Source organism: Phoxinus phoxinus (assembly GCF_949152265.1).
Source record: "Phoxinus phoxinus genome assembly, chromosome: 5".
NCBI classification, from domain to species: Eukaryota; Metazoa; Chordata; class Actinopteri; order Cypriniformes; family Leuciscidae; genus Phoxinus; species Phoxinus phoxinus.
In genome coordinates, this window is record NC_136880.1 from 379766 (window position 1) to 402282 (window position 22517).

Sequence of the window (22517 nt, forward strand, 5' to 3'; positions counted from 1 at the left end):
GTCTGAGTTTCCTGACATACACATGTGTCTGATCTGTTCATTGAGTCGCTCTGCTGTGACTCCATCTCCAGGACGACTCGAGCAGGACGTCTCTATGCAATGTATGCAATGTATACATTACCCGAGCTCTAGCGTGAATGACTGATGTAACATAACCATTGGTAAAACAAATCTTGCTCCATGCTTAATCTTTCCTCAAAGTAGTGAGAACGACAGACGATCTGCATTAATAGACACAGTTTTATGTAATAGTGGCCCACAGCTGATCAGCAGAAGTATTTCAGTAAGACAGTGCTAACACGAGTTAGCCAGTTAGCAGGAGATCTACACAATGTAAAACTCAAAACTAGTATTTTGAACACCGTCTTTAAAGAGCAAGCGGTTTGCGAATCCTGCATTGAACTCGGAGATTTGAGAAGCAGTCGTCAGTAAAATAAAGTTAAAAGGAAAAGTTTAGGATTATACTGCTGTAGTATCGTGGTAAATATTCATTTTAACCACTGATTCTTTACATGCTCGTCCTTGGGCAGTGAAAAAAAAAAGTATTTACCGTCATTGTAGAGCACAGCGTCCTTTATATACGGTGCACTTTCAGATTTAAAACTTTGCAGGATGTTTTCATTCACTTAGAGCTGTGTTACAAACTACATGAAAGGTCATTTTCAAAAATCCATAATAGGGGCCCTTTAGGACGCTGTATGTACATCTTGACTAGAACACATCGTGACAATTACGACAGTTTGAACTTGTATGAGACAGACTTTGAGTTATGCATTGGTTTAGATGGGTTAGAGACCACGTATTTTGGTTGATTCAGTGATCGTAAAATATATTTCTGACTTGAATTATACTGTATGTCTTAAAGGTGACATATTATGCCCTTTTTCACAAGATGTAATATAAATCTATGGTGTCTCCAGACTGTGAAATTTCAGCTCAAAATACCTCCCAGATAATTTATTATAGCTTGTCAAATTTGCCCCTTTTTGAGAGTCAGCAAAAACACACAGTTTTTTGGAGTCGAGAGTCGAGCTGTGAGAGGCGGGGAGAGTCGAGAGTCGAGCTGTGAGAGGCGGTGGAGTCGAGAGGCGAGCTTTGAGAGGCGGTGGAGTCGAGAGTCGAGCTTTGAGAGGCGGGGAGAGTCGAGAGTCGAGCTGTGAGAGGCGGTGGAGTCGAGAGTCGAGCTTTGAGAGGCGGGGAGAGTCGAGCTGTGAGAGGCGGTGGAGTCGAGAGGCGAGCTTTGAGAGGCGGTGGAGTCGAGAGTCGAGCTTTGAGAGGCGGGGAGAGTCGAGCTGTGAGAGGCGGTGGAGTCGAGAGGCGAGCTTTGAGAGGCGGGGAGAGTCGAGAGTCGAGCTGTGAGAGGCGGTGGAGTCGAGAGTCGAGAGTCTGTGAGAGGCGGTGGAGTCGAGAGGCGAGCTGTGAGAGACGGTGGAGTCGAGAGTCGAGCTGTGAGAGGCGGTGGAGTCGAGAGTCGAGCTGTGAGAGGCGGTGAAGTCGAGAGGCGAGCTGTGAGAGGTGGTGGAGTCGAGAGTCGAGCTGTGAGAGGTGGTGGAGTCGAGAGGCGAGCTGTGAGAGGTGGTGGAGTCGAGAGTCGAGCTGTGAGAGGCGGTGGAGTCGAGAGTCGAGCTGTGAGAGGCGGTGAAGTCGAGAGGCGAGCTGTGAGAGGTGGTGGAGTCGAGAGTCGAGCTGTGAGAGGTGGTGGAGTCGAGAGTCGAGCTGTGAGAGGCGGTGGAGTCGAGAGTCGAGCTGTGAGAGGCGGTGGAGTCGAGAGTCGAGCTGTGAGAGGCGGGTAGAGTCGAGAGTCGAGCTGTGAGAGGCGGTGGAGTCGAGAGTCGAGCTGTGAGAGGCGGGTAGAGTCGAGAGTCGAGCTGTGAGAGGCGGTGGAGTCGAGAGTCGAGAGTCTGTGAGAGGCGGTGGAGTCGAGAGTCGAGCTGTGAGAGGTGGTGGAGTCGAGAGGCGAGCTGTGAGAGGTGGTGGAGTCGAGAGTCGAGCTGTGAGAGGCAGTGAAGTCGAGAGTCGAGCTGTGAGAGGCGGTGGAGTCGAGAGTCGAGCTGTGAGAGGCGGTGGAGTCGAGAGTCGAGCTGTGAGAGGCGGTGGAGTCGAGAGTCGAGCTGTGAGAGGCGGTGGAGTCGAGAGTCGAGCTGTGAGAGGCGGGGAGAGTCGAGAGTCGAGCTGTGAGAGGCGGTGGAGTCGAGAGTCGAGCTGTGAGAGGCGGTGGAGTCGAGAGTCGAGCTGTGAGAGGCGGTGGAGTCGAGAGTCGAGCTGTGAGAGGCGGTGGAGTCGAGAGTCGAGCTGTGAGAGGCGGTGGAGTCGAGAGTCGAGCTGTGAGAGGCGGTGGAGTCGAGAGTCGAGCTGTGAGAGGCGGGGAGAGTCGAGAGTCGAGCTGTGAGAGGCGGTGGAGTCGAGAGTCGAGAGTCTGTGAGAGGCAGTGGAGTCGAGAGTCGAGCTGTGAGAGGCGGTGGAGTCGAGAGGCGAGCTGTGAGAGGTGGTGGAGTCGAGAGGCGAGCTGTGAGAGGTGGTGGAGTCGAGAGGCGAGCTGTGAGAGGTGGTGGAGTCGAGAGTCGAGCTGTGAGAGGCGGTGGAGTCGAGAGTCGAGCTGTGAGAGGCGGTGAAGTCGAGAGGCGAGCTGTGAGAGGTGGTGGAGTCGAGAGTCGAGCTGTGAGAGGTGGTGGAGTCGAGAGGCGAGCTGTGAGAGGCGGTGGAGTCGAGAGGCGAGCTTTGAGAGGCGGTGGAGTCGAGAGTCGAGCTTTGAGAGGCGGGGAGAGTCGAGCTGTGAGAGGCGGTGGAGTCGAGAGGCGAGCTTTGAGAGGCGGGGAGAGTCGAGAGTCGAGCTGTGAGAGGCGGTGGAGTCGAGAGTCGAGAGTCTGTGAGAGGCGGTGGAGTCGAGAGTCGAGCTGTGAGAGGTGGTGGAGTCGAGAGGCGAGCTGTGAGAGGCGGTGGAGTCGAGAGGCGAGCTTTGAGAGGCGGGGAGAGTCGAGAGTCGAGCTGTGAGAGGTGGTGGAGTCGAGAGTCGAGCTGTGAGAGGTGGTGGAGTCGAGAGTCGAGCTGTGAGAGGTGGTGGAGTCGAGAGTCGAGCTGTGAGAGGTGGTGGAGTCGAGAGGCGAGCTGTGAGAGGCGGTGGAGTCGAGAGGCGAGCTGTGAGAGGTGGTGGAGTCGAGAGGCGAGCTGTGAGAGGCGGTGGAGTCGAGAGGCGAGCTTTGAGAGGCGGGGAGAGTCGAGAGTCGAGCTGTGAGAGGCGGTGGAGTCGAGAGGCGAGCTTTGAGAGGCGGGGAGAGTCGAGAGTCGAGCTGTGAGAGGTGGTGGAGTCGAGAGTCGAGCTGTGAGAGGCGGTGGAGTCGAGAGTCGAGCTGTGAGAGGCGGTGGAGTCGAGAGTCGAGCTGTGAGAGGCGGGTAGAGTCGAGAGTCGAGCTGTGAGAGGCGGTGGAGTCGAGAGTCGAGCTGTGAGAGGTGGTGGAGTCGAGAGTCGAGCTGTGAGAGGTGGTGGAGTCGAGAGGCGAGCTGTGAGAGGCGGTGGAGTCGAGAGGCGAGCTTTGAGAGGCGGGGAGAGTCGAGAGTCGAGCTGTGAGAGGCGGTGGAGTCGAGAGGCGAGCTGTGAGAGGCGGTGGAGTCGAGAGGCGAGCTTTGAGAGGCGGGGAGAGTCGAGAGTCGAGCTGTGAGAGGTGGTGGAGTCGAGAGGCGAGCTGTGAGAGGTGGTGGAGTCGAGAGGCGAGCTGTGAGAGGCGGTGGAGTCGAGAGGCGAGCTTTGAGAGGCGGGGAGAGTCGAGAGTCGAGCTGTGAGAGGCGGTGGAGTCGAGAGGCGAGCTTTGAGAGGCGGGGAGAGTCGAGAGTCGAGCTGTGAGAGGTGGTGGAGTCGAGAGTCGAGCTGTGAGAGGCGGTGGAGTCGAGAGTCGAGCTGTGAGAGGCGGTGGAGTCGAGAGTCGAGCTGTGAGAGGCGGGTAGAGTCGAGAGTCGAGCTGTGAGAGGCGGTGGAGTCGAGAGTCGAGCTGTGAGAGGTGGTGGAGTCGAGAGTCGAGCTGTGAGAGGTGGTGGAGTCGAGAGGCGAGCTGTGAGAGGCGGTGGAGTCGAGAGGCGAGCTTTGAGAGGCGGGGAGAGTCGAGAGTCGAGCTGTGAGAGGCGGTGGAGTCGAGAGGCGAGCTGTGAGAGGCGGTGGAGTCGAGAGGCGAGCTTTGAGAGGCGGGGAGAGTCGAGAGTCGAGCTGTGAGAGGTGGTGGAGTCGAGAGTCGAGCTGTGAGAGGCGGTGGAGTCGAGAGTCGAGCTGTGAGAGGCGGTGGAGTCGAGAGTCGAGAGTCTGTGAGAGGCGGTGGAGTCGAGAGTCGAGCTGTGAGAGGCGGTGAAGTCGAGAGGCGAGCTGTGAGAGGTGGTGGAGTCGAGAGTCGAGCTGTGAGAGGTGGTGGAGTCGAGAGTCGAGCTGTGAGAGGCGGTGGAGTCGAGAGTCGAGCTGTGAGAGGCGGTGGAGTCGAGAGTCGAGCTGTGAGAGGCGGGTAGAGTCGAGAGTCGAGCTGTGAGAGGCGGTGGAGTCGAGAGTCGAGAGTCTGTGAGAGGCGGTGGAGTCGAGAGTCGAGCTGTGAGAGGTGGTGGAGTCGAGAGGCGAGCTGTGAGAGGTGGTGGAGTCGAGAGTCGAGCTGTGAGAGGCGGTGAAGTCGAGAGTCGAGCTGTGAGAGGCGGTGGAGTCGAGAGTCGAGCTGTGAGAGGCGGTGGAGTCGAGAGTCGAGCTGTGAGAGGCGGTGGAGTCGAGAGTCGAGCTGTGAGAGGCGGTGGAGTCGAGAGTCGAGCTGTGAGAGGCGGGGAGAGTCGAGAGTCGAGCTGTGAGAGGCGGTGGAGTCGAGAGTCGAGCTGTGAGAGGCGGTGGAGTCGAGAGTCGAGCTGTGAGAGGCGGTGGAGTCGAGAGTCGAGCTGTGAGAGGCGGTGGAGTCGAGAGTCGAGCTGTGAGAGGCGGTGGAGTCGAGAGTCGAGCTGTGAGAGGCGGTGGAGTCGAGAGTCGAGCTGTGAGAGGCGGGGAGAGTCGAGAGTCGAGCTGTGAGAGGCGGTGGAGTCGAGAGTCGAGAGTCTGTGAGAGGCAGTGGAGTCGAGAGTCGAGCTGTGAGAGGCGGTGGAGTCGAGAGGCGAGCTGTGAGAGGTGGTGGAGTCGAGAGGCGAGCTGTGAGAGGTGGTGGAGTCGAGAGGCGAGCTGTGAGAGGTGGTGGAGTCGAGAGTCGAGCTGTGAGAGGCGGTGGAGTCGAGAGTCGAGCTGTGAGAGGCGGTGAAGTCGAGAGGCGAGCTGTGAGAGGTGGTGGAGTCGAGAGTCGAGCTGTGAGAGGTGGTGGAGTCGAGAGGCGAGCTGTGAGAGGCGGTGGAGTCGAGAGGCGAGCTTTGAGAGGCGGTGGAGTCGAGAGTCGAGCTTTGAGAGGCGGGGAGAGTCGAGCTGTGAGAGGCGGTGGAGTCGAGAGGCGAGCTTTGAGAGGCGGGGAGAGTCGAGAGTCGAGCTGTGAGAGGCGGTGGAGTCGAGAGTCGAGAGTCTGTGAGAGGCGGTGGAGTCGAGAGTCGAGCTGTGAGAGGTGGTGGAGTCGAGAGGCGAGCTGTGAGAGGCGGTGGAGTCGAGAGGCGAGCTTTGAGAGGCGGGGAGAGTCGAGAGTCGAGCTGTGAGAGGTGGTGGAGTCGAGAGTCGAGCTGTGAGAGGTGGTGGAGTCGAGAGTCGAGCTGTGAGAGGTGGTGGAGTCGAGAGTCGAGCTGTGAGAGGTGGTGGAGTTGAGAGGCGAGCTGTGAGAGGCGGTGGAGTCGAGAGGCGAGCTGTGAGAGGTGGTGGAGTCGAGAGGCGAGCTGTGAGAGGCGGTGGAGTCGAGAGGCGAGCTTTGAGAGGCGGGGAGAGTCGAGAGTCGAGCTGTGAGAGGTGGTGGAGTCGAGAGTCGAGCTGTGAGAGGCGGTGGAGTCGAGAGTCGAGCTGTGAGAGGCGGTGGAGTCGAGAGTCGAGCTGTGAGAGGCGGGTAGAGTCGAGAGTCGAGCTGTGAGAGGCGGTGGAGTCGAGAGTCGAGCTGTGAGAGGTGGTGGAGTCGAGAGTCGAGCTGTGAGAGGTGGTGGAGTCGAGAGGCGAGCTGTGAGAGGCGGTGGAGTCGAGAGGCGAGCTTTGAGAGGCGGGGAGAGTCGAGAGTCGAGCTGTGAGAGGCGGTGGAGTCGAGAGGCGAGCTGTGAGAGGCGGTGGAGTCGAGAGGCGAGCTTTGAGAGGCGGGGAGAGTCGAGAGTCGAGCTGTGAGAGGTGGTGGAGTCGAGAGGCGAGCTGTGAGAGGTGGTGGAGTCGAGAGGCGAGCTGTGAGAGGCGGTGGAGTCGAGAGGCGAGCTTTGAGAGGCGGGGAGAGTCGAGAGTCGAGCTGTGAGAGGCGGTGGAGTCGAGAGGCGAGCTTTGAGAGGCGGGGAGAGTCGAGAGTCGAGCTGTGAGAGGTGGTGGAGTCGAGAGTCGAGCTGTGAGAGGCGGTGGAGTCGAGAGTCGAGCTGTGAGAGGCGGTGGAGTCGAGAGTCGAGCTGTGAGAGGCGGGTAGAGTCGAGAGTCGAGCTGTGAGAGGCGGTGGAGTCGAGAGTCGAGCTGTGAGAGGTGGTGGAGTCGAGAGTCGAGCTGTGAGAGGTGGTGGAGTCGAGAGGCGAGCTGTGAGAGGCGGTGGAGTCGAGAGGCGAGCTTTGAGAGGCGGGGAGAGTCGAGAGTCGAGCTGTGAGAGGCGGTGGAGTCGAGAGGCGAGCTGTGAGAGGCGGTGGAGTCGAGAGGCGAGCTTTGAGAGGCGGGGAGAGTCGAGAGTCGAGCTGTGAGAGGTGGTGGAGTCGAGAGTCGAGCTGTGAGAGGCGGTGGAGTCGAGAGTCGAGCTGTGAGAGGCGGTGGAGTCGAGAGTCGAGCTGTGAGAGGCGGGTAGAGTCGAGAGTCGAGCTGTGAGAGGCGAGGAGTCGAGAGTCGAGAGTCTGTGAGAGGCGGTGGAGTCGAGAGTCGAGCTGTGAGAGGTGGTGGAGTCGAGAGGCGAGCTGTGAGAGGTGGTGGAGTCGAGAGTCGAGCTGTGAGAGGCGGTGAAGTCGAGAGTCGAGCTGTGAGAGGCGGTGGAGTCGAGAGTCGAGCTGTGAGAGGCGGGGAGAGTCGAGAGTCGAGCTGTGAGAGGCGGTGGAGTCGAGAGGCGAGCTTTGAGAGGCGGTGGAGTCGAGAGTCGAGCTGTGAGAGGCGGGGAGAGTCGAGAGTCGAGCTGTGAGAGGCGGTGGAGTCGAGAGTCGAGCTGTGAGAGGCGGTGGAGTCGAGAGTCGAGCTGTGAGAGGCGGTGTAGTCGAGAGTCGAGCTGTGAGAGGCGGTGGAGTCGAGAGTCGAGCTGTGAGAGGCGGTGGAGTCGAGAGTCGAGCTGTGAGAGGCGGTGGAGTCGAGAGTCGAGCTGTGAGAGGCGGGGAGAGTCGAGAGTCGAGCTGTGAGAGGCGGTGGAGTCGAGAGTCGAGAGTCTGTGAGAGGCGGTGGAGTCGAGAGTCGAGCTGTGAGAGGCGGTGGAGTCGAGAGGCGAGCTGTGAGAGGTGGTGGAGTCGAGAGGCGAGCTGTGAGAGGTGGTGGAGTCGAGAGGCGAGCTGTGAGAGGTGGTGGAGTCGAGAGTCGAGCTGTGAGAGGCGGGTAGAGTCGAGAGTCGAGCTGTGAGAGGCGGTGGAGTCGAGAGTCGAGCTGTGAGAGGCGGTGGAGTCGAGAGTCGAGCTGTGAGAGGCGGTGAAGTCGAGAGGCGAGCTGTGAGAGGTGGTGGAGTCGAGAGTCGAGCTGTGAGAGGTGGTGGAGTCGAGAGGCGAGCTGTGAGAGGTGGTGGAGTCGAGAGTCGAGCTGTGAGAGGTGGTGGAGTCGAGAGGCGAGCTGTGAGAGGCGGGTAGAGTCGAGAGTCGAGCTGTGAGAGGCGGTGGAGTCGAGAGTCGAGCTGTGAGAGGCGGTGGAGTCGAGAGTCGAGCTGTGAGAGGCGGTGGAGTCGAGAGTCGAGCTGTGAGAGGCGGTGGAGTCGAGAGTCGAGCTGTGAGAGGCGGTGGAGTCGAGAGTCGAGCTGTGAGAGGCGGTGGAGTCGAGAGTCGAGCTGTGAGAGGCGGTGGAGTCGAGAGTCGAGCTGTGAGAGGCGGTGGAGTCGAGAGTCGAGCTGTGAGAGGCGGTGGAGTCGAGAGTCGAGCTGTGAGAGGCGGTGGAGTCGAGAGTCGAGCTGTGAGAAGTGGTGGAGTCGAGAGTCGAGCTGTGAGAGGCGGTGGAGTCGAGAGTCGAGCTGTGAGAAGTGGTGGAGTCGAGAGTCGAGCTGTGAGAGGCGGTGGAGTCGAGAGTCGAGCTGTGAGAAGTGGTGGAGTCGAGAGTCGAGCTGTGAGAGGCGGGTAGAGTTGAGAGTCGAGTTGTGAGAGGCAGTGGAGTCGAGAGTCGACCTGTGAGAGGCGGGTAGAGTCGAGAGTCGGTGGAGAGGCGGGTAGAGTCGAGAGTCGAGCTGTGAGAGGCGGTGGAGTCAAGAGTAGAGCTGTGAGAGGCGGTGGAGTCGAGAGTCGAGCTGTGAGAAGTGGTGGAGTCGAGAGTAGAGCTGTGAGAAGTGGTGGAGTCGAGAGTCGAGGCACTCACTGCAGCAGGGCTTTGGTCTTGCGCGAGGGGTCGTCGGGCCGGTAGTGACGGTACTCCTCCGCCTCTTTGTCCAGCCCCAGCAGCTGCGACTGCAGTTTACTGCGGAAGGCCGGTAGAGTGTCCCGGATGTGGTTGGTCAGTTGCTGTGAAAGACAAATTAAACAGTTAAACTGATGCCTTTGCAGAGCAGTTATCTGGAGTCACATGACAGAGCTTGATTGACTGACTGCAGCCGTACCTGATTGAGGGCCTTCTGCAGGTATGGCGTTCCCATGCTGTCCGCCAGGTGCCTGTAGGACGGGTGAGAGAGGAAGAATTTCCTCTCGGCTGCCAGAGCCGTTTTGATGTCCTTCTTCCCATCGATGTCTTTCTGACTGCGGTTCACCACCCCAATATAACCTGGCAGATTGAGCATCAGACACCGTTACTCAGGCATTTGAAAATAATAACAGTAAGTGAATCTAGTACTCACACCGCAGATGTTTTAGCACACTTAGCCCAGACTAAACTGGAGAGTGGACAAGATGTACGTTTTTGGGCTGAAAACACACAAGCGTTTAGTGAATTCACCTCAGAGAGAGACACAGAGAGGCTGCAATGGCTTGCGATGTAGGTTTCAAAATACCAGAGACTGCTTGAAGAACATAGACAAATCGTGCATTTGTTTGGTTTTGTGTTTTATCTGTCTCTTCCCTGTGCCTTTGTTGAGACAAATGCATCCGCAAATATGATATTAAAACATGCACTCCTGTTAACTGGTTTAACTCATAACTCCTGCTTCCTCTGTTGCTCTGGCTGAAAGGATAACACTATCGTGAGACAGAGAGATTGCTCAAATATACTACAAATTAATAAATGCTCACTCTTTCTAAGAAATGTGATGTAAACATGATATTTTATATTTATATATCTATATTTAATTTCCTTCTAAATGTCTTAGACTTTGGACTAAGTTCTCTTTTTGTGTGAAATGGTAAACACCAGTTTGATTCAGCATGATTGATGTGCCCTGCTGAAACAAATGAATAAATTACTGTCCCTGTAAATTTTTTATTGTAAAACACTGGGCAAATATCGATGCTGGAATCGCAAGTCTTTAAGTAAAGACTAAACGTTTGCTTCTTTTATGATCATTTTGCGATCTAGCTAGTTTTCAGTCAGCTGGTGAAGCGGGTTGTGTGTTGTTCTGTTGAGGCGTGTTGTAGGGCGTATAAGCGGGGCTACTGGCCCAACAGTGGAAACACATATTGAGTTTGGGCTCTGTGCTTGAGGTCCGAGGCTATTGGCCCCGCTCGGAAAAAGGTACGACATTAGACGGGAAGAAAGGTGGTTTTTACCCCTGCGTAGTGGCAGGAGCTTGTTCTCCAAAACGTCTCGAGCATCCGTTCCTTCATCCATCAGATCTAGTTTCGTGATCACACCGATCGTCCTCTGGCCTGTAAAGATGCAAAATCAAGAGATCACATGAAAGAAGAGGATTCTTTCTGTGAAAAATTCACAGACTGTAAATTTATGAGAGGAGGGTATTTAAATAAATCATACGTTGTGATTTAATAAGGTTTACTGGTATCTGTGCCATTATTTATCGCCCAGAAAAGCATGTCTGAACCCATTTAAAGCTTGACTTTTTGTGATAGTTGCTGTAGGATGAGGAACCGCAAAGAACAGAGAGCATACATGTGATAGAAGAGAGAGGATCTTCACCACTCCTCTTCATTTATTCGGATTGCCAGAGGAAGATAATATCTGAACATATCGTTTGCCAAGCCACGTTATTTTTCATCGACATCACCCGCACCTGATTATCATGGGCTCTGCCTGTTTGGGACTCTACGCTTATGTGCCCTGTTCAGTGAATCTGGCCCGTGTTTGTGTGTGTGTCACACACCCTGAGGATCGAGGTCTTTGGCCAGTTTGAGCGCGTCGGAGTTGGCCAGGTCAGTGTTGGCAGGAGTGACGGCCAGGATTAGGCAGCTCTCTCGGGAAATGAACTGCATGATCATGTCTCGGATCTGCTGCTCGATGTCCACCGGCTGGTCGCCCACCGGCACTTTAGTGATGCCAGGCAGGTCAATGAGAGTCAGATTCAGCACTGCACAGAGAGAAGAGGACAGATTCAGCACTGCACAGAGAGAAGAGGACAGATTCAGCACTGCACAGAAAGAGGACAGATTCAGCACTGCACAGAGAGAGGACAGATTCAGCACTGCACAGAGAGAAGAGGACAGATTCAGCACTGCACAGAGAGAAGAGGACAGATTCAGCACTGCACAGAGAGAGGACAGATTCAGCACTGCACAGAGAGAGGACAGATTCAGCACTGCACAGAGAGAGGACAGATTCAGCACTGCACAGAGAGGAGAGGACAGATTCAGCACTGCACAGAGAGAAGAGGACAGATTCAGCACTGCACAGAGAGAAGAGGACAGATTCAGCACTGCACAGAGAGAAGAGGACAGATTCAGCACTGCACAGAGAGAAGAGGACAGATTCAGCACTGCACAGAGAGAAGAGGACAGATTCAGCACTGCACAGAGAGAAGAGGACAGATTCAGCACTGCACAGAGAGAAGAGGACAGATTCAGCACTGCACAGAGAGAAGAGGAGAGGACAGATTCAGCACTGCACAGAGAGAAGAGGACAGATTCAGCACTGCACAGAGAGAAGAGGAGAGGACAGATTCAGCACTGCACAGAGAGAAAAGAGGACAGATTCAGCACTGCACAGAGAGAAGAGAAGAGGACAGATTCAGCACTGCACAGAGAGGAGAGAAGAGGACAGATTCAGCACTGCACAGAGAGAAGAGGACAGATTCAGCACTGCACAGAGAGAAGAGGACAGATTCAGCACTGCACAGAGAGAAGAGGACAGATTCAGCACTGCACAGAGAGAAGAGGACAGATTCAGCACTGCACAGAGAGGAGAGGACAGATTCAGCACTGCACAGAGAGGAGAGAAGAGGACAGATTCAGCACTGCACAGAGAGAAGAGAAGAGGACAGATTCAGCACTGCACAGAGAGAAGAGGACAGATTCAGCACTGCACAGAGAGAAGAGAAGAGGACAGATTCAGCACTGCACAGAGAGGAGAGAAGAGGACAGATTCAGCACTGCACAGAGAGAAGAGGAGAGGACAGATTCAGCACTGCACAGAGAGAAGAGGACAGATTCAGCACTGCACAGAGAGAAGAGGAGAGGACAGATTCAGCACTGCACAGAGAGAAAAGAGGACAGATTCAGCACTGCACAGAGAGAAGAGAAGAGGACAGATTCAGCACTGCACAGAGAGGAGAGAAGAGGACAGATTCAGCACTGCACAGAGAGAAGAGGACAGATTCAGCACTGCACAGAGAGAAGAGGACAGATTCAGCACTGCACAGAGAGAAGAGGACAGATTCAGCACTGCACAGAGAGAAGAGGACAGATTCAGCACTGCACAGAGAGGAGAGGACAGATTCAGCACTGCACAGAGAGGAGAGAAGAGGACAGATTCAGCACTGCACAGAGAGGAGAGAAGAGATTCAGCACTGCACAGAGAGAAGATAAGAGGACAGATTCAGCACTGCACAGAGAGAAGAGGACAGATTCAGCACAGCACAGAGAGAAGAGGACAGATTCAGCACTGCACAAAGAGAAGAGGACAGATTCAGCACTGCACAGATAGAAGAGAAGAGGACAGATTCAGCACTGCACAGAGAGAAGAGAAGAGGACAGATTCAGCACTGCACAGAGAGAAGAGAAGAGGACAGATTCAGCACTGCACAGAGAGAAGAGGACAGATTCAGCACTGCACAGAGAGAAGAGGACAGATTCAGCACTGCACAGAGAGAAGAGGACAGATTCAGCACTGCACAGAGAGAGAAGAGGACAGATTCAGCACTGCACAGAGAGGAGAGGACAGATTCAGCACTGCACAGAGAGAAGAGAAGAGGACAGATTCAGCACTGCACAGAGAGAAGAGAAGAGGACAGATTCAGCACTGCACAGAGAGAAGAGGACAGATTCAGCACTGCACAGAGAGAAGAGGAGAGGACAGATTCAGCACTGCACAGAGAGAAGAGGACAGATTCAGCACTGCACAGAGAGAAGAGGAGAGGACAGATTCAGCACTGCACAGAGAGAAAAGAGGACAGATTCAGCACTGCACAGAGAGAAGAGGACAGATTCAGCACTGCACAGAGAGAAGAGGACAGATTCAGCACTGCACAGAGAGAAGAGAAGAGGACAGATTCAGCACTGCACAGAGAGGAGAGAAGAGGACAGATTCAGCACTGCACAGAGAGAAGAGAAGAGGACAGATTCAGCACTGCACAGAGAGAAGAGGACAGATTCAGCACTGCACAGAGAGAAGAGGACAGATTCAGCACTGCACAGAGAGAAGAGGACATATTCAGCACTGCACAGAGAGGAGAGGACAGATTCAGCACTGCACAGAGAGAAGATAAGAGGACAGATTCAGCACTGCACAGAGAGAAGAGGACAGATTCAGCACAGCACAGAGAGAAGAGGACAGATTCAGCACTGCACAAAGAGAAGAGGACAGATTCAGCACTGCACAGATAGAAGAGAAGAGGACAGATTCAGCACTGCACAGAGAGAAGAGAAGAGGACAGATTCAGCACTGCACAGAGAGAAGAGAAGAGGACAGATTCAGCACTGCACAGAGAGAAGAGGACAGATTCAGCACTGCACAGAGAGAAGAGGACAGATTCAGCACTGCACAGAGAGGAGAGAAGAGGACAGATTCAGCACTGCACAGAGAGAAGAGGACAGATTCAGCACTGCACAGAGAGGAGAGGACAGATTCAGCACTGCACAGAGAGAAGAGGACAGATTCAGCACTGCACAGAGAGGAGAGGACAGATTCAGCACTGCACAGAGAGAAGAGGACAGATTCAGCACTGCACAGAGAGAAGAGGACAGATTCAGCACTGCACAGAGAGAAGAGGACAGATTCAGCACTGCACAGAGAGAAGAGGACAGATTCAACACTGCACAGAGAGAAGAGGACAGATTCAGCACTGCACAGAGAGGAGAGAAGAGGACAGATTCAGCACTGCACAGAGAGAAGAGGACAGATTCAGCACTGCACAGAGAGAAGAGGACAGATTCAGCACTGCACAGAGAGAAGAGAAGAGGACAGATTCAGCACTGCACAGAGAGAAGAGAAGAGGACAGATTCAGCACTGCACAGAGAGGAGAGAAGAGGACAGATTCAGCACTGCACAGAGAGGAGAGAAGAGGACAGATTCAGCACTGCACAGAGAGAAGAGGACAGATTCAGCACTGCACAGAGAGAAGAGAAGAGGACAGATTCAGCACTGCACAGAGAGAAGAGGACAGATTCAGCACTGCACAGAGAGAAGAGGACAGATTCAGCACTGCACAGAGAGAAGAGAAGAGGACAGATTCAGCACTGCACAGAGAGAAGAGAAGAGGACAGATTCAGCACTGCACAGAGAGGAGAGAAGAGGACAGATTCAGCACTGCACAGAGAGGAGAGGACAGATTCAGCACAGCACAGAGAGAAGAGGACAGATTCAGCACTGCACAAAGAGAAGAGGACAGATTCAGCACTGCACAGATAGAAGAGAAGAGGACAGATTCAGCACTGCACAGAGAGAAGAGAAGAGGACAGATTCAGCACTGCACAGAGAGAAGAGGACAGATTCAGCACAGCACAGAGAGAAGAGGACAGATTCAGCACTGCACAAAGAGAAGAGGACAGATTCAGCACTGCACAGATAGAAGAGAAGAGGACAGATTCAGCACTGCACAGAGAGAAGAGAAGAGGACAGATTCAGCACTGCACAGAGAGAAGAGAAGAGGACAGATTCAGCACTGCACAGAGAGAAGAGGACAGATTCAGCACTGCACAGAGAGAAGAGGACAGATTCAGCACTGCACAGAGAGAAGAGAAGAGGACAGATTCAGCACTGCACAGAGAGAAGAGGACAGATTCAGCACTGCACAGAGAGAAGAGAAGAGGACAGATTCAGCACTGCACAAAGAGAAGAGGACAGATTCAGCACAGCACAGAGAGAAGAGGACAGATTCAGCACTGCACAAAGAGAAGAGGACAGATTCAGCACTGCACAGATAGAAGAGAAGAGGACAGATTCAGCACTGCACAGAGAGAAGAGAAGAGGACAGATTCAGCACTGCACAGAGAGAAGAGAAGAGGACAGATTCAGCACTGCACAGAGAGAAGAGGACAGATTCAGCACTGCACAGAGAGAAGAGGAGAGGACAGATTCAGCACTGCACAGAGAGAAGAGGACAGATTCAGCACTGCACAGAGAGAAGAGAAGAGGACAGATTCAGCACTTCACAGAGAGAAGAGGACAGATTCAGCACTGCACAGAGAGAAGAGAAGAGGACAGATTCAGCACTGCACAGAGAGAAGAGGAGAGGACAGATTCAGCACTGCACAGAGAGAAGAGGACAGATTCAGCAATGCACAGAGAGAAGAGGAGAGATTCAGCACTGCACAAAGAGAAGAGGACAGATTCAGCACTGCACAGAGAGAAGAGAAGAGGACAGATTCAGCACTGCACAGAGAGAAGAGGACAGATTTAGCACTGCACAGAGAGAAGAGGACAGATTCAGCACTGCACAGAGAGAAGAGGACAGATTCAGCACTGCACAGAGAGAAGAGGACAGATTCAGCACTGCACAGAGAGGAGAGGACAGATTCAGCACTGCACAAAGAGAAGAGGACAGATTCAGCACTGCACAGATAGAAGAGAAGAGGACAGATTCAGCACTGCACAGAGAGAAGAGAAGAGGACAGATTCAGCACTGCACAGAGAGAAGAGAAGAGGACAGATTCAGCACTGCACAGAGAGAAGAGGACAGATTCAGCACTGCACAGAGAGAAGAGGACAGATTCAGCACTGCACAGAGAGAAGAGAAGAGGACAGATTCAGCACTGCACAGAGAGAAGAGAAGAGGACAGATTCAGCACTGCACAGAGAGAAGAGGACAGATTCAGCACTGCACAGAGAGAAGAGGAGAGGACAGATTCAGCACTGCACAGAGAGGAGAGAAGAGGACAGATTCAGCACTGCACAGAGAGAAGAGGACAGATTCAGCACTGCACAGAGAGAAGAGGAGAGGACAGATTCAGCACTGCACAGAGAGAAAAGAGGACAGATTCAGCACTGCACAGAGAGAAGAGGACAGATTCAGCACTGCACAGAGAGAAGAGAAGAGGACAGATTCAGCACTGCACAGAGAGAAGAGGACAGATTCAGCACTGCACAGAGAGAAGAGGAGAGGACAGATTCAGCACTGCACAGAGAGAAAAGAGGACAGATTCAGCACTGCACAGAGAGAAGAGGACAGATTCAGCACTGCACAGAGAGAAGAGAAGAGGACAGATTCAGCACTGCACAGAGAGGAGAGAAGAGGACAGATTCAGCACTGCACAGAGAGAAGAGAAGAGGACAGATTCAGCACTGCACAGAGAGAAGAGGACAGATTCAGCACTGCACAGAGAGAAGAGGACAGATTCAGCACTGCACAGAGAGAAGAGGACAGATTCAGCACTGCACAGAGAGAAGAGGACAGATTCAGCACTGCACAGAGAGAAGATAAGAGGACAGATTCAGCACTGCACAGAGAGAAAAGGACAGATTCAGCACAGCACAGAGAGAAGAGGACAGATTCAGCACTGCACAAAGAGAAGAGGACAGATTCAGCACTGCACAGATAGAAGAGAAGAGGACAGATTCAGCACTGCACAGAGAGAAGAGAAGAGGACAGATTCAGCACAGCACAGAGAGAAGAGGACAGATTCAGCACTGCACAAAGAGAAGAGGACAGATTCAGCACTGCACAGAGAGAAGAGAAGAGGACAGATTCAGCACTGCACAGAGAGAAGAGGACAGATTCAGCACTGCACAGAGAGAAGAGGACAGATTCAGCACTGCACAGAGAGAAGAGAAGAGGACAGATTCAGCACTGCACAGAGAGAAGAGGACAGATTCAGCACTGCACAGAGAGAAGAGGACAGATTCAGCACTGCACAGAGAGAAGAGGACAGATTCAGCACTGCACAGAGAGGAGAGAAGAGGACAGATTCAGCACTGCACAGAGAGAAGAGGACAGATTCAGCACTGCACAGAGAGGAGAGGACAGATTCAGCACTGCACAGAGAGAAGAGGACAGATTCAGCACTGCACAGAGAGAGAGGACAGATTCAGCACTGCACAGAGAGAAGAGAAGAGGACAGATTCAGCACTGCACAGAGAGAAGAGGACAGATTCAGCACTGCACAGAGAGAGAGGACAGATTCAGCACTGCACAGAGAGAAGAGGAGAGGACAGATTCAGCACTGCACAGAGAGGAGAGAAGAGGACAGATTCAGCACTGCACAGAGAAAAGAGGAGAGGACAGAATCAGCACTGCACAGAGAGAAGAGAAGAGGACAGATTCAGCACTGCACAGAGAGAAGAGAAGAGGACAGATTCAGCACTGCACAGAGAGAAGAGAAGAGGACAGATTCAGCACTGCACAGAGAGAAGAGAAGAGGACAGATTCAGCACTGCACAGAGAGAAGAGGAGAGGACAGATTCAGCACTGCACAGAGAGAAGAGGACAGATTCAGCACTGCACAGAGAGAAGAGGAGAGGACAGATTCAGCACTGCACAGAGAGAAGAGGACAGATTCAGCACTGCACAGAGAGGAGAGGAGAGGACAGATTCAGCACTGCACAGAGAGAAGAGGACAGATTCAGCACTGCACAGAGAGAAGAGGACAGATTCAGCACTGCACAGAGAGAAGAGGACAGATTCAGCACTGCACAGAGAGAAGAGGAGAGGACAGATTCAGCACTGCACAGAGAGAAGAGAAGAGGACAGATTCAGCACTGCACAGAGAGAAGAGGACAGATTCAGCACTGCACAGAGAGAAGAGGACAGATTCAGCACTGCACAGAGAAAAGAGGACAGATTCAGCACTGCACAGAGAGAAGAGAAGAGGACAGATTCAGCACTGCACAGAGAGAAGAGGACAGATTCAGCACTGCACAGAGAGAAGAGAAGAGGACAGATTCAGCACTGCACAGAGAGAAGAGAAGAGGACAGATTCAGCACTGCACAGAGAGAAGAGGACAGATTCAGCACTGCACAGAGAGAAGAGGACAGATTCAGCACTGCACAGAGAGAAGAGGACAGATTCAGCACTGCACAGAGAGAAGAGAAGAGGACAGATTCAGCACTGCACAGAGAGAAGAGGACAGATTCAGCACTGCACAGAGAGAAGAGGACAGATTCAGCACTGCACAGAGAGAAGAGGACAGATTCAGCACTGCACAGAGAGAAGAGGACAGATTCAGCACTGCACAGAGAGAAGAGAAGAGGACAGATTCAGCACTGCACAGAGAGAAAAGAGGACAGAGTCAGCACTGCACAGAGAGGAGAGGACAGATTCAGCACTGCACAGAGAGAAGAGAAGAGGACAGATTCAGCACTGCACAGAGAGAAAAGAGGACAGAGTCAGCACTGCACAGAGAGGAGAGGACAGATTCAGCACTGCACAGAGAGAAGAGGACAGATTCAGCACTGCACAGAGAGAAGAGGACAGATTCAGCACTGCACAGAGAGAAGAGGACAGATTCAGCACTGCACAGAGAGAAGAGAAGAGGACAGAGTCAGCACTGCACAGAGAGAAGAGGACAGATTCAGCACTGCACAGAGAGAAGAGAAGAGGACAGATTCAGCACTGCACAGAGAGAAGAGAAGAGGACAGATTCAGCACTGCACAGAGAGAAGAGAAGAGGACAGATTCAGCACTGCACAGAGAGAAGAGAAAAGATGGAGTGATGAAGAGTCGTGACCAGCAGAGAAACTGAACTAACACTTTATGAGTAGGCTAATGCTAGAATCTCGAAGCCACCATAACAAGTGAGAACGCTAACACATAGACAGTCTTTCTAACCTCTGACTACTCAGTCTACCTGTACACTTCCTTAGATGAAAGATTAGTTATGTTTAGGGGCGTCACAATATATTGCAATACAAAAATGCATCAATATGTATCGTGGATAGTGACAATATGTATTGTGTTTAGTTCACCTAAAAGGAAAATTACTGTGTGAGAAAAAACTTCTGTGTGTCTTGGAGTATCGCAATAATATTGTTTTGTGAGTTCAGTATCGTGATATGCATCGAATCGTGACATGAGCGTATCGTTACACCCCTAGTTATGTTATATTTTATGTCAAATCCGACTGTGCTTGACTGTGTGTACATACAAAATCTTGAACCCAAAAGGCTTTGTAAGAAATGGTCTCAGTGAAAAGCAGTGAGATCTAGTTTTTGCTCCATCTGCACTGATGGCTGTTTGAGCAGGGTTCATGTTCAGCAGAGTTCATGTTCAGCAGAGTTCATGTTCAGCAGAGTACATGTATGTTTATGAGTATGTTCCAGTACCGTGTGGGGAAAAAACCCTCAGGTTGATGGGAACAGGGGAAATGCCCTTATTGGCCCCAGTGACGCGGTCCGTCTCGGCCTCGATCTCCTGACGGACCTCATCGAAATCCGTGAACTTCTTCCCTTTGCAGTGCAGGAACTCAGCCCACTCTGTAGAGTCACGATGACACGGGACACACAGATACACACACACATGTTAATCGCTCTCGGCCTGAGACACGGAGTAATGTGGAGATGTGGAGATGTGGCTTCACCTGTGTTGGAACTGACTAGCTGCAGAACCAGAGGCCTGCGGGTGACAATGCCAGATCCACGAGGAAGGAAATCCCTGCGGATGAAACACAGAACCGTGTCACCGGCTAGAAGTGTCTGTGCATTTTCTCCTCTACTGTTACTGGGGTAAATCAGTGGACCAGTTAATCAGACCACATTATAGCTGTGCCTGCTTGTCTGGTTAGCACAAATGTGTCCAAATCTACTGGCACTAAGATCACGGACATGTACTGTTTGCAGGGTTTTTAGTCAGTGTATGAATGGCCAGTTAAACCTCACTGGTGGCCTTGTTAAAGAATAATGAAGCATACTCCAATACTTCCAGTGTTTTTGAGTGACGTTTGTGTTAAGTGTTTCATATAATTTCAGGCATGCTGTAAACTGGATTGTGCCATCAGCCAAAGCCACACTGGTTGATGACTAACATTATAGTATAGTATTGGGATTCTTTGTAATTGTCTTCCTGGAACTGTTCAAGACTCAGACACACTCAGACTGAAGATCTCTGTCCCAGACATACGTCTAACTCGCTGTTACACCGCATTAGTCAGAAACACTGCATCACAAATACTCAAGAGATTGGTGATTTTCTTCTTCTACAGATGCGAACAGTTAGTAGGCTACTGGTGGTTTTATGATGGACCTCATATAGTGTACTTTATGATGGACTCAGAACGGGACATTTAGGAATGTTGTCCATCCCTAGGTCCAGATTGAAACACCGCCGTGATCGAACTTTTTCCATTGCTGGTCCAACACTCTGGAACAAGCTCCCTGTAGCCATCCGAACAGCACCACATTCTCTGCTTCAAAATAACATGTATTGTGAAAACGCTATACAAATCTAACTGACTTGACTTGATGATTGCCGTTTACTGTTATATATATTACCCAGCAGCCAATTCACCCTGTAGCCCAAGACCGGTGTCCCACTGAAGCTGAGCGGGGCTGAGCTGGTCAGTACTGGATGGGAGACTCCTGGGAACACCAGGCCAGCAGGGGGTGCTCACCCTGTGGTCTGTGTGGGTCCTAATGCCCCAGTGTAGTGACGGGGACACTATACTGACAAAAGAGCGCCGTCCTTCGGATGAGACGTTAAACCGAGGTCCTGACTCTCTGTGGTCATTAAAATCCCAGGATGTCCTTTGAAAAAGAGTAGGGGTGTAACCCCGGTGTCCTGGCCAAAATATGCCCAGTGGCCTCTGTCCATCACGGCCTCCTAATCATCCCCATACACTGATTGGCTTCATCACGGTCTCGTCTCCACCAGTAAGCTGGTGTGTGGTGGGCGTTCTGGCGCAATATGGCTGCCGTCGCAGGTGGAGCTGCACACTGGTGGCGGTTGAGGAGATTCCCCCTTCTATGTAAAGCGTCTTGAGGTCTCAGAAAAAGCGCTATATAAATGTAAGTATATATATATATATATATATATATATATATATATATATATATATATATAAACTTACATTATGTACGTTATGCAGTGTGATTAAACTATTTGTTTTCTTTCTTTTTCTCCTCTTTTAGGCTTTAGTTTTGTTTATATTTAATCCCTTTAATATATATGAAGTAGTGGGTAGCAGTGCATGTTATTAATTGTTTATTTATTAAGTTACTTAACTGCTCTTTTAACGTTTTCCGTGAATCTTCAACCACTCCGTAAAGTACTGAGAGAGTCAGGAGCCCACGGTCGTCCTTGACCTTAGTGCTGTTTATGACACTGTTTTCCATAATTTAACCCATTACTACTGTCATCCAACAGCTGACATCTTATATCAGTGAAAGGCAGGTATGTGTCTGTATTAACAAACTAAAGTCCCATGCTGCCTCTGCTTCCAGAGGTGTACCCCAGGGTTCACTCCTCGGACCTCTCCTATTCCTGATTGAAACCCTGAAATCATGCTAGTTGGGCCCAAATTCTCACTCAGGTTAGGCCTTAAAGGGATACTCCACCATTTTTTCATATTAAACTAGTCTTAGTTAAGGGAATAACATAGTTTAATATGAAAAAACGGTGGAGTGTTCCTTTAATGTACTGATACACAACTTGTGAGTGATATTCTGTTTTATTGCCCACATAAACCACCTTGTAACGTTCTTGCCAGTTTTATCGTATGATCGCGATCTTGCTTTTCAGCGATTCACCTGTCTATTAAACCTTTGACAAGTCGGATCACAGGAACATTGAGATCTGTGTTCTGATCTAGAGAGCCGTTGTCACGTATCGTATGAAACTGCTTCACAAAGCATCATTATTTCTGTGCTACAATAATTCAGATTATCAGAGAAGTACTGAGATAAAAGTTTATAAACCCAAAAGGTTATATATAGTTTATACTAGTTATAGGCAGGGCCGGATTAACCATTAGGGACACTGGGCACTTGCCCAGGGGCCCAGGACATCTAAGGGGCCCTGGGCTCTGTAAAATATTATGTTAGATTAGGGGTGTGCGATATCACGATTTTTGATCGTGGACGATTAAAATGTCTCCACGATCTGCTTTTGAAGAAATATCGTAGGATCGTGCATTCTATCAGTTTGCAGTTCTGGCGCCTCCGTCTCAACATACTGTACAGCGCGACGTATATCCACATGAAATGCAGAGGAACGGGGCACTGTAGTTCATAAAAATTTATTATTTGCATGTGCTTTAAAGCCTTGCCAGTTAAACATGTAATTCGCTGCTGATGCGCTGTTCTAACGGGCGCTTTTCTGAGTGCAAACACCCGATGCGCACATGCACTAAACGCCTGTCTAACAGCGCCTGGTTAGTGGACTAAGTTATCTTTCGAGTCTTATTGCTCTAATACTGTCAAATACACACAAGGTTTACATAAACAAAGTTGGTTATGTCTAAAGTGAAAGAACAGTAGAAAAAAATAAGAAAAAAATCTGCTTGTCAAATGCGTGTATATTAGACTCGTCGCGGGCAGATCTTAAAGTGACAGTAGCCCATGCTGCCGCTTGTCCTTAAAGGGACAGTTACCCAAAAATAAAAATTCTGTCATTATTTACTCACTCTCTAATGTTGTTCCAAACCTGTATTAATTTCTTTCTTGTGCTGAACACAGAAGAAGATATTTTGAGGAGTGTGGCTAACCGGGCGGTTGCTGGTCCCCATTGACTACCATAGTAGGAAAAAACTATTATGGAAGTCTCTGGGGTACATCAACTGTTTGGTAACCCACATTCCTCCAAATAACTTTTATTTTCAACAGAAGAGGGAGACTTATTCGGGTTTGAAACGGCTTGA

At 51.7% G+C, this 22517-nt stretch overlaps 1 protein-coding gene across 2 annotated transcripts in view; it reads right to left on the bottom strand.

Moving 5' to 3' along the window:
• The window catches only part of dnm3b (dynamin 3b), a 57185-nt gene that overhangs the window by 32499 nt on the left and 2169 nt on the right, over window positions 1-22517 (bottom strand). For both annotated transcript variants that reach the window (XM_079613537.1, XM_079613536.1), the window contains exons 3-8: window positions 19245-19318; window positions 18991-19140; window positions 10443-10646; window positions 9892-9990; window positions 8793-8953; window positions 8555-8697 (exon numbers count right to left, since the gene is read on the bottom strand). In XM_079613537.1, coding sequence (XP_079469663.1) covers window positions 8555-8697; window positions 8793-8953; window positions 9892-9990; window positions 10443-10646; window positions 18991-19140; window positions 19245-19318 — 831 coding nt within the window. The remainder of the gene's footprint in view (window positions 1-8554; window positions 8698-8792; window positions 8954-9891; window positions 9991-10442; window positions 10647-18990; window positions 19141-19244; window positions 19319-22517) is intronic.